This window comes from Triplophysa dalaica, chromosome 8 (assembly GCF_015846415.1).
Source record: "Triplophysa dalaica isolate WHDGS20190420 chromosome 8, ASM1584641v1, whole genome shotgun sequence".
Lineage (NCBI taxonomy): Eukaryota > Metazoa > Chordata > Actinopteri > Cypriniformes > Nemacheilidae > Triplophysa > Triplophysa dalaica.
Window position 1 is genome coordinate 21,024,005 of NC_079549.1, and position 11,300 is coordinate 21,035,304.

The 11,300-nt window shown below is 38.1% G+C and overlaps 1 protein-coding gene across 1 annotated transcript in view; it reads right to left on the minus strand.

Annotated features, from left to right (window-relative positions):
* Positions 1–11,300, minus strand: part of LOC130427112 (titin-like) — a 156,361-nt gene that overhangs the window by 110,745 nt on the left and 34,316 nt on the right. The window contains 26 exon segments of the mRNA XM_056754159.1: positions 91–160; positions 162–379; positions 483–761; positions 856–1,137; positions 1,211–1,489; positions 1,756–2,037; positions 2,348–2,563; positions 2,701–2,988; positions 3,077–3,355; positions 3,433–3,711; positions 3,807–4,088; positions 4,179–4,460; positions 4,553–4,831; positions 5,295–5,582; positions 5,717–5,995; positions 6,097–6,375; positions 6,482–6,760; positions 6,854–7,135; positions 7,244–7,522; positions 8,073–8,351; positions 8,447–8,530; positions 8,533–8,727; positions 9,025–9,303; positions 9,393–9,674; positions 9,965–10,528; positions 10,678–10,956. Of these exon segments, the coding sequence (XP_056610137.1) occupies positions 91–160; positions 162–379; positions 483–761; positions 856–1,137; positions 1,211–1,489; positions 1,756–2,037; positions 2,348–2,563; positions 2,701–2,988; positions 3,077–3,355; positions 3,433–3,711; positions 3,807–4,088; positions 4,179–4,460; positions 4,553–4,831; positions 5,295–5,582; positions 5,717–5,995; positions 6,097–6,375; positions 6,482–6,760; positions 6,854–7,135; positions 7,244–7,522; positions 8,073–8,351; positions 8,447–8,530; positions 8,533–8,727; positions 9,025–9,303; positions 9,393–9,674; positions 9,965–10,528; positions 10,678–10,956 (6,963 nt within the window).

Genomic DNA, 11,300 nt, shown 5'->3' on the forward strand with positions numbered 1-11,300 from the left:
TTGCAATATGCTTTAGGACCTGAAGCAACAGGTTGAGAGTTTCAATTATCCAATATGACTAAAGCGAATTTAAAAGACCTAAACACTAACCTTTAACAACTAAGGAAGCAGATGTTTCTGCAGTCCCCGCACTGTTTACAGCTTTACATTTGTACGTGCCCCGCGTCTGAAAGTTTCAAAGTCGGCACTTTCAGCGTGCAGGTGTTCTCTGCAATAGTAATCTCATAATTCGGCCCACTTTTGAGCTCCTCTCCATTATGGTACCAGGAGATGGTGAGAGGCGCTGAACCTGAGGCTTTACAGTCCATTTCAACTGCTTTGCCAACAATATTCTGTGTGTCTTTCAGCTTTCGTGAGAAGGAAGGAGGGACAGTTTTGTCTGTTTGACAAAAGAACGTACATTCAACTTTGTATTTTTCACACAAAATCAATATATTTCTGAAATCAAAATAAATTATATGAGATAATTAAATGTTACTAACCCCAAACAGTTAGTTGCAATTTACAGCTATCACTGCCAACTTCATTCTTAATATCAAATGTGTATTCCCCAGAATCACTTCTTTCTGTTGACAAGAACTTAAGACTGGAGATCATTTTTGAGAATGTGATTTTATATTTCCTGCCCGAAGACAGCTCCACACCATCCTTGTACCACTTTGGTTTAAGCTCTGGTGTTCCAGATACAGTGCACTCAAAGGTTGCAGAGTCACCCGCTGTAACACTGATTGATTCAGTTTTATCCACAATTGCTGCAGGTTCTAAAAATGTAGAAGTGTCATTAAATTAAATCTTATAAACGTATGAGGGAAATCAATTAATTACTACCAAAAAGCCTTTAACATTCTTACAAACCTAGGACGGTTAGGTTGGCTGTGCATTCTGCCACACCAGCATCATTTTTAATTTGGCATGTATATTTCCCGGCTGTGGTAGCATCAGACTTAAAAATCCTCAGGGTGATCTGATTATTTTCAAATGTAATTTTCCTGTTGTCACCATCTCGAAGTATGTGATCTTTATCCTGAACCCAAGAGACTGACATAGGCTGAGAGCCTTTGACTGTAGCCAACAAAACCACCTCCTCACCAGAGATGGCTGTTGTATTTGATATTTTCTTCACAAAGGCTGGTGGTTCTGAATGGCAGGAAGAGAATAGTCATAAAACAGAGCATTTGTTAAAATATCTAAGACTTGCTATCTTACCAACCTCTTAGCTTTACTGTGCCCTGGCAGACATCAGTTCCTATGTTATTTGATGCTTTGCACTCATATTCCCCTGCATCTGATGCCTCTAGTCCAAGAATGTGAAGCGTTGAAGAACCTCCCTCAGAGACAAACTTGTACTTCCTACTTTCTTTAAGCTGCTTTTTATCTTTAAACCAAGTTATTTCATAAGGCACCGAGCCTTTCAGCTCACAGGTAAGACTGGCATCTTTGCCCTTCAGCCCCTCAACTGGCGTTGGCATTTTATGGAAAACTGGTGGTTCTACAAAAACACATTCCAATTCAAAATGAGCACTTAATGCATATTAAATTGATTTAGTAAGACACATTAAAATCAACGACATACTGTTCAATAAATACAATTATAGATTAATGAGATTTTTCCTTAAAGTGAATGTGACTATGTACTACTATAAAGAAAGTGTTTATGTGCTAATCACACATAAATTCCAGCTGACATTTACCAGTCATGTTGATTAAATTAACAAACACTAAATTGGAAAATGGAAGATCCGTCCACCATCTAACCTTTAACTGTGAATGTGGTACTACAGCTCTTTGTTCCAGCATCATTCTGGGCTTCACAGGTGTAGACCCCACTATCCTCAAAGCTGCACTTGAAAATTTCAAGGATCGCCACAGAGCCATCAAAGGTCATTCTCAAGTTGGCACCATCGCTGAGCACGGCATCATTTTTGAACCAGCTGATTTTCAGAGGAGCTGTGCCGGTTACTTTGCATTCAAGCTGGAGTGGCTCCCCCATCTTTATTACTTTTGCAGCTGGAAGTTTCTGTACAAACTCTGGAGGTTCTGCAAAACCAAAATGTTGACAAGTTAGCCTACTGTTGACACTGTAAAGTGCAATGGAGGATTAAGGATGCGTTTAAGAAGATGGCACATGACGGAAGGCAGATGATAGCTAAAAGTAACCAAAGCGTAATGATGAACAGTAATGAGGTAAGATGATGATGAAAAGCAAGATGGAATCACAAAAGCGTGAGAAGAGCATGCAAATGCCAATTGATGAAGCATGAATGACGCATGTTATGGAAGAGCATTGATGGGGTACTTAAAGAGGTCCAACCTTTTACTAATAAGGTTGTGGTGCATTTAGAGGTACCAGCATCATTGCTGATTTGGCAAGAGTAAGTTCCGCTGTGCGAAATTCCGATGGCAAAGAGATCTAGGAAGCACGACAGGCCTTCCAGACCGATAAAACAGGACGGTCCACAGATCAGCTCAGTGTCATCTTTGAACCATTTCACAGTGAAGGGAGGCGTTCCCTTAAATGTACTCTTAAAGCGTACAGTGGTATTTGGTATGACAGCCTGTGGTTCTGGAACCAGCACAAAGCTTGGTGGCTCTAAATAATTAATGGAAAAGAAAGACAAACACATGTGTTAAGAAACTGGCACCCATCAGAGATCTTTGTAAATATGTTGAAATCTACTGATACTACTTTAGCCTCCTGACCTTTCACCCTCAGTGTACCACTGCATTCACAACTGCCTGCTTTGTTTGTCAGTTTACAAGAGTACGTTCCAGTGTCAGCTTTCTCTAAACATTCAATCTCCAAAGACACACTGTTTTCATCTTGAAGCAGTTTATGCTTGGTTCTTCCAGACAGTTTAGTTCCATCCTTTACCCACTCAACAGTTATGGGAAGCGAGCCTGATATTTTGCATCCAATTTGAACATTTGTGCCTAAAATTTCCTCCATCTCCACCAAAGGTTTGATGAAGGATGGGGGAATTGTTTGCTCTGTTTTCAAGAGAAAGAAATGTCAAAATCATACATTTTCCTCCATGTCATGAATCCTATTAATCAATTTACTGTCAAAAGCACTAACCTAGGACATTTAAAGTCACTTTGCATTGGCAGGCACTGATCTGATTGGAAACCTCAAACTCATATGATCCTTTATCCTCCAACTGGACAGACTGAATTTTAAGTTGGCTAACATTGTTGACAAAGCTGAGGCTGTGTTGTCTTGATGGTATCACTTCTTTGCCATCTTTACTCCATTTCATTTTCAGCTCAGGAGAGCCGGTGACTTTGCACTCAAAAGTGATCGGATCTCCAACAGTGACATTAATCACTTCTGGTTTCTCAATTATCTGAGGAGGCTCTGAAGATAACATAATAAACATATTTATAATACCAAGTCTTCAGAATTGATAGCTAAAAAAAAAATGAAAAACCAACCTTGCACTAGAAGGGTGGCAAAACACTTCTCTTGCCCTGCCTCATTCACAGCCTGACAGGTGTATCTTCCACTGTGGCTGGACTCGCACACAGGGATTTTTAAGGTGGCAATATTGTTCTCAAAGGTCCTCTCAATTTTAGGATCCTCCATGATCCAGTTTTCATCTTTCTGCCATTGTATGGACAGAGGCGGTGAACCTCTCACAACACATTTAAACTCTGCCACTTTTCCGAGAACTGTGACAACGTTCTCAATCCTTTCCAAAAATGATGGGGGCTCTAACAGGAGATGCAATGTTTAGGAATGTTAAGAGAGATTTATAAAATCATGAGCATATATAACAAATACTACACAATACAAATTCAAAGCTAACCTTTAATGCTTAGCGTAGTCTGACTTGAACAACTCCCAACTTCATTTGCAACAATGCACTGATATTCTCCAACATCTAAAGTATCACATTTCTGCACATCAAGTGTCATTATAGAGCCATTTTTCTGCATGATGACATGCTTGAGGCTCAATTTAATTTCATTTGAATCCTTTTGCCAGGTAACCTCAAAAGGAGCTGTGCCTTTCACCTGACATTCAAAATATGCATTGGAGCCATTCACAACCTCAAGAGGACTTAACAACTTCACAAACGTTGGTGGCTCTGAAAGAAGAAAAACGTGGAATAAAAACTGAAGCATTCTGAGCATATACCTGTACTTTACAACGCCTGTAAAATACAACACGTACTAACCTTTGACTCTTAGCTCCATAATACAGCTCTCACTCCCTGCTTCATTGCGGGCTTCACAATAGTACACTCCACTGTCTTTGATATCGCTGTTTCTCATCTCAAGTCGTGCCACAGAATCAATAAAAGTAATTTGATGCTTGTCACTCTGACTGATTTCATTTCCATCTCTGAACCAGTACATATCTATTTCCGGAGTACCCGTAACCTGACATTCAAAAACTACTAATTGACCAGGTTTGACCACTGATATTTTTTCCGGTTTGCGGGTAAATTTGGGGGGTTCTGAAAGAGTGTAAAACAAAGCAAATACCTTTAGCATTTTACAAAGGATTAGACAAGGCCAAAATTAAGTAAAAAATGACTAAATTGAAAACCTTTTACAAAGAGCGTTGCCTGGCAAACATCTGATCCAACATCATTACTTATTTCACAGACATACTCTCCAGAGTCTGAAGGCTTAGCGAAGAAGAGCTTAAGCGAGCTGGAAGAGTCTGTTTTCATAACTGAACAGTCAACCCCTGAAGAAACTTCTCTCTTGTTTTTGAACCACTTAATGGTCAGGGGTGGCGTTCCAGAAATAAGCACATTAAACTCCACTTTGGATCCGGGTATAACATCCTGTGATTCAGGCCTCTCAATTATTGAAGGAGGTTCTGCATATAAAAGCATACACATTGGTATTTGTATTTGATCTACACTATAGATTTTTTTAAATTGCCAGATAAGATGTGTCTCTGTGTTAACAACATTTCCATTCAAAGAATCTATAAAATGTGCTGGATTGTTTTTAACCTATTGCTGAGAGCAAAAAGGGACAAACCCAAAAGTGTTTACTTAAACTAGAAAATGTCTGTATTTGACCCAACCATTGGTTGAAAACGAACCAGGATTTTTAAAGTACTCCTGAAATGAGAGAAAAACTTACTATTGAAGAATAGTCCATGGACTCAAAATAAACATTAACTCTAAACAAAACACTTAAAACAGATTGGTCGATATGAATGTTGTTGGAATATGATGTTCATGGTGAGATCATGTTTCCTGTAGAAATTCTTGTTCTTTTTAGCTCACAACAGACGATCAAATTAAATGATCACTCAAAAAGTATTTGCAAACCTTTAACATTCAGCGTTCCAGAACATTGGGCAGTGCCTGCTTGGTTTTTAGCAATGCAAGTATAACTTCCACTGTCTGCGCTATCAAGACGACTGATTTCCAGAGAGGCTGCATTCTCAAAATAAATGCATTTGTGCTTCTCATCAGACTGTAACTCCTTATTTTCCTTGAACCAAGCAACAGTTATGGGAAGAGATCCAGAGACCAGACACTCCAGCTGTGTAAATGATCCTTTAATGCTTTCTACTGCCTTCAATTTCCTTGTGAAAGAAGGCTTGATTATTTGATCTGTTGCAGTGAAAAGGAAATAAAGGATTTATATGTTATTTCATAAACATATATTATATGTTATTTTCAAATTCCCAAATTTCCTCCAAATCAATGAAATAGAAAAGTGGCTTGTTTTTCTTTAGCTTACTTACCTAAAACAGTCACAACAGCCTCACAAGTGCTGCTTCCAGCATCATTTGAAACCTCAAATGTATATTCTCCAGCATCATTCATTTCTGAAGACAAGATTTTTAATGTAGAACTTGTATGAGTACTCTGTACTTTGTATTTTTTGCCTGATATCAACTCCTTTCCATCCTTTAGCCATTTTGCTTTAAGAACTTTGGAACCAGAGTACCTGCACTCTAGGGTTGCAGGATCACCTACTGTGACACTGGTAGACTTTGCTTGCTCTGTGATGTTTGCAGGCTCTGCAGTTTACAGTAAAAATATGAATTAACATATTAACTGTAACTAAACATAATAATTGATAATATATACATCAAAAAACTATTTTTTTAAAACAACACACCTTTTACCCCCAGTACTGCTGTACATTTCTGACTACCAGCTTCATTCTGAGCATGGCAAGTATACTTTCCACCATGTTTTAGCTGTACGCTAGAAATGTGTACCACTGCGGTGAGGTTCTCAAAAGATATCTGAACATGCTCAGATTCTTTGATCTCGTGGTCATCTATCATCCAAGAGACGGTCATAGGCAATGACCCTTTCAGAACACACTGCAAGGAAACGTCTCCGCCAAGAACCACATTTGTATTATCCATCTTCTGAACAAATGATGGTGGCTCTAATTAAAGAATATAAACGCAAGATTTTATTATCACAATGCAGCACTCAAAAGTACCTTCACTAAAAAAACAAAAGTTACCCAAAAATATCCTGTTCTTACTAACCTTTCATCGCAACCTGAAAATCACATGACGTTTGCCCTACTTCATTGGCTACAGTGCACTGATATTTGCCAGCATCTCCAGGTTCAAATTTCAGAATCTGAATTTTTGCTAAATCATCTGTCAGGCTTATGATGTGCCTCCTATCATTTCGAATCTGCTTTGAGTCTTTGAAACAGGATATATCAAAGGGAGTTGAGCCTGACAAAGTTCCTTCAAGCACAACATCTGTGCCTTTAACAATTTCTTTTGATTCAAAGGGTTTCACAAATGCAGGAGGTTCTACAATAGGAAAGGACCAATTAGCTCAAGTTATTCAAACCAATATGAAAAAGCTTTGACATCCTTGCAAAGTAGAATGAACTCAGAACAAACCTTTGACTGTTACCAGGCAACTACATCTATCAATGCCAGCTTCACTTGACGCTTGGCAAATATAATCTCCACTGTCTTCCACAAAGCAATTTTCAATATTTAGAGTAGCAACTGAGTCGATGAAGGTCATTTGGTATTTGACATTTGAGGTGAGTTCAGTCTCATTCTTATACCATCTAATACTGATCTCTGGGCTGCCAGTGACTTTACATTCTAAAGTTGCAAGACTCCCACTTAATAGAAGTTTAGTTAAGTCAAGCTTCATCACAAATTTTGGAGGTTCTATAAAAGAAGATTAAGATTGAAATTCATAAAATAAGATTAAAAATACATTAAAAGAATCATACTTAAAGATGGATGAAACAAATAAACAAGAGCAAGAAATGGCACCTTTCACAAATAAGGTAGCGGTGCATGACACCTTTCCAGCATCATTAGACACCTGGCATGTGTATTCTCCAGAATGAGATGGCTTCACAGAATGTAGCTCCAGTGAACTTGAGCTGGTTTCTTTCTTGATGAAACAAGTTCCTCCAGTTAACATTTCTTTGTCTTCTTTGAACCATTTAATAATAAAAGGTGCTGTCCCAGCAAAAGCAGCTTTCAGGACAACAGTAGATCCTGGTACAACATCTTGGGATTGAAGTTTTAAAGTGAAGACTGGGGGCTCTAAATTTTAAGAGGAAGGGAAGAGCTTAGTTTAATAACAAAATGTATTTTTAAATTGACAGCAGAGAAGTGCCATTAGCACTTAAATGTATATAATTAATATACAAAGTATAAAATTGAAACCATGAAATATGATCTACAGCTAATTTTCTAACCTTTAACAGAAACTGTTCCACTTGTTTCACTGTGTCCTGCAGGATTAGTTGCACGGCAAGTGAAAACCCCAGCATCTGATGTTTCTAAATCAGATATTTTCAATATAGCAGTGCTTTCCTGCTGTTGGATTTTATATTTAGCTCCAGTTGTAATGTCTTTGCCCTCTTTAAACCAAGACATTGTTATGGGTTGGGATCCTGAAACCTTGCATTCCATCTGAATACTTCCCCCAACATTACCATCTACCTTTTTAAGAGTTTTTGTGAAAGTTGGGGGTATGATTTTATCTGATCGAAAGAAGACAGATTATTGTTAAAAAACCTTAATGTAAAAGAAAACCAGGCACTCAGCAGATTTTCAGGTTAAGGAGAAAGAAGGTAAGAGTAAGACTAACCAAGAACATTGATTGAGCAAGAGCATCGCTCCTTTCCAACCCGATTTGAAACTTCAATGGTGTATTCACAGTTATCTCCCTTGTCTGCCGAGAGGACTTTGAGCACTGCTACATTTTCTTTAAAAGAAATTTTGTATTTTCGGCTCCCTGTTACCTCTTTGCCTTCTTTAAACCATTTTAATTTGATATCTGGACTTCCTGCAACAGTGCACTCCAGAGTCGCAGTGTCCCCTACTGTCACGCTGATGGATGGAGGTTTCTCAACAAACCTAGCTGGTTCTTTGACAGAAAGTACATACATAAATTAACAAATAATACTAACAATGTGCTGAAGTAATTAAAATCCTGAAATCCTCTTATGGTTTTATTCTAACCTTGAACTGATATGTTGGCGTCGCATTTTTGTTTTCCAGCCTCGTTTTCAGCTTGACAAGTATATTTTCCACCATGATTTATGCAACATTTGCTATTGCCAAAATAACAGTGTTGTTTTCAAAAGATGTGGTAGCATTAGGATCATCATTTCTTAGTATCTCAGAGTCCTTGAACCATTGAACTGCAATAGGTGCAGAACCCTTAAGAGATCCCTGTAGTTTTACAGCGCTGCCTAAAACTGCAGTTGTGTTCTCAATTTTCTTTACAAAAGATGGTGGTTCTAAAAAGAGAGCATATTTAAACTTACCAATATACTGTACATGGTACAAAAAAATAACCTCAACAAAAACTTTGGCTCGACAAGAAGTCTTCAACATGAGGTTCTCTAAAATTATCTTTACACTTACACTTTGACTATACAAATAATGATTATTTCCCTGGTATGTTGATAAATTAAAATTGGCACCACTTACAATTATAGCCCAAGCTTAAAATGCATTATTTAAATGCAAAGAAATATTCTGCCTCAAAATATTGAAGACCCCTGTCTTAGACCATTAATATAAAATTGACCAACCTTTCAATTTGGCTACTGCTTTTGTAATAATTTTACCAACATCATTGGAAATGCTGCACTGGTAATCTCCAACATCTGCACTTTCAAATGATTTTATTTCCAAATATGCAACTGTGTCTTTTGACACAACATTGTACTTATTATCAGTGGAGACTGGTTTTTTACTCTTTAACCAGATCACTTCAAATGGAGCAGTTCCTGTGACTTCACATTCAAGAAGGGCTGTGCACCCTTTGACAACCTCCACCATTTTCAACTCCTTTTTAAAGGCAGGAGGTTCTAAGAAGAGGCAAAACAATTTAAAATCACTCTGCAATCTACCATAATATACGATAAAGAAAGAAAGAAGCAAGAACCATGAGCATTACCTTTTACAGTAACTTGGCTGCTACAACTTTCACAGCCTGCCTCATTCATGACTTCACAAGTGTAATTTCCACCATCAGACTCTGACAAGTCTGTAATCTCAAGAGTGGCCTGACAGCCTTTGAAAGTAATTTTGTGTTTTTCTGAAGAACTAAGTGGCTTGTCATTCAAAAACCAAGTCACGTGAAGTTCAGGCGATCCTTTAACTGTGCAGGACAGACGTGCTGACATTCCTTTCTTCCATAAGATCTTAGGCTCCAGTTTTTTAACAAAGGCTGGGGGTTCTACGAATAAAATGTAAAGCAAAGTCAAATGTTTTGCTTTAAAGAAAAAGACAACTGAAAGAAGCGACAAAAGATAACTGCCGAAGGGAAAAAAGACCAAGAAAAAAAATACAACAATCAAGATGAAATACTTCATGGGAATAACACATCAAATGATGCGTAAGCTTCGCCACTTTTGTCAAAGCAATGCAAATACAGTAATATGCCAACACTCACAAAAATTAACACCCAGTAATGCAGATTTTCTTCAAATACTGCATTTAGCAAGGGCATTAATCATTCATTCTTACCTTGCACTGTTACAACAGAAGAGCAACTGCTGCTTCCAGCATCATTTGCAGCAGTACAGGTATATGCACCTGTGTCTTTCAGTTTGGCCTTTGGAATCTCAAGAATGGCCATTTTTTCCTCAAAAGATAGTTTACAATCCATTGTATTATGGAGTTTTTTGCCATCTCTCATCCAAATGACAGCTACGCCAGTGTCTTCATCTACATGACACTCTAGGCGTAACGGGTTTCCCACAGCTGCAGCGGTTGCCTGAAAACTCTTCACAAAGCTGGGTTTGTCTACAACCCTAAGTTCAGTGCAGCAAGTAGCTGTACCAACACTGTTGGAAGCTTTGCAAAGGTATGTTCCCTGATCACTCTGATGTAGATTCAAGATTTCAAGAAAATACTTATTTTTATCAGAGGATGTTTTGTAGTGATCATCCAGTGAAATGGCAATATTGTCTTTGTGCCAGACAATGGTAATGGGATCGGAACCTGAAATAACACACTGAAATTTCGCTTGCTTGCCCACATATAAAGTCATCGAATCGGGCTTTGATACAAACTCTGGTGGGAATACCTCTATAGAAAGAGTCAAAAACAAAAGATATATATCAATAACTGTGGCAACACAGTACAGTACAAAATTTCTAAGCATGCCAACTGCAGATAATTCAGTATGTAACCATACTTCAAGAGGACCATCAGCCAATACAAAGTAGTTTTCTTACCTGTTACACTTAGTTTAGCAGAGCAGCTGTCAGTTCCATGGCGGTTTGTTGCTTTGCAAGAAAATTCTCCACTGTCCGCCACTGATGGGCTCAGGAGCTCCAGAGATGAAGTGTGAGAATAGTTGATAATCCGGTATTTGTCACCATGTCTAATCTCAGAACTAAATTTGAACCACTTGAAGGTCACGCCTGGAGCCTCGTCGATCTCACACTGAAACCTTGCAGAGCTGCCAACACCAGCTTCCAGATTTTGGATTTTCTGCCTGAAAACAGGTGGCACTGAATTGTGCAGACAAATGAAAACAAATTAGTACATTTATCTTACTTGTAAAATAAAATTTCGTACACTAATCAAATGAGCACGAAAAACCACAATGATTGGCTCTTTTAATCAAAATGTTCTACGGAAACATACAACTTAAATCAATATAAATATATTAATGCTCAGAACCGTAGTTTCAATTTCAGAAAGTGCCAATTACTGTGGTCAGTTTGATGGAATGAAAAAATATTCCACAAGTGACAGTAAAGTGTATGATGATCTTGCTATGAGGAAGAAAAACAGAATGAAGGTGAAATTATGACTTGACATCCCAACATGCATGCAAAGACAGAAAGAATGG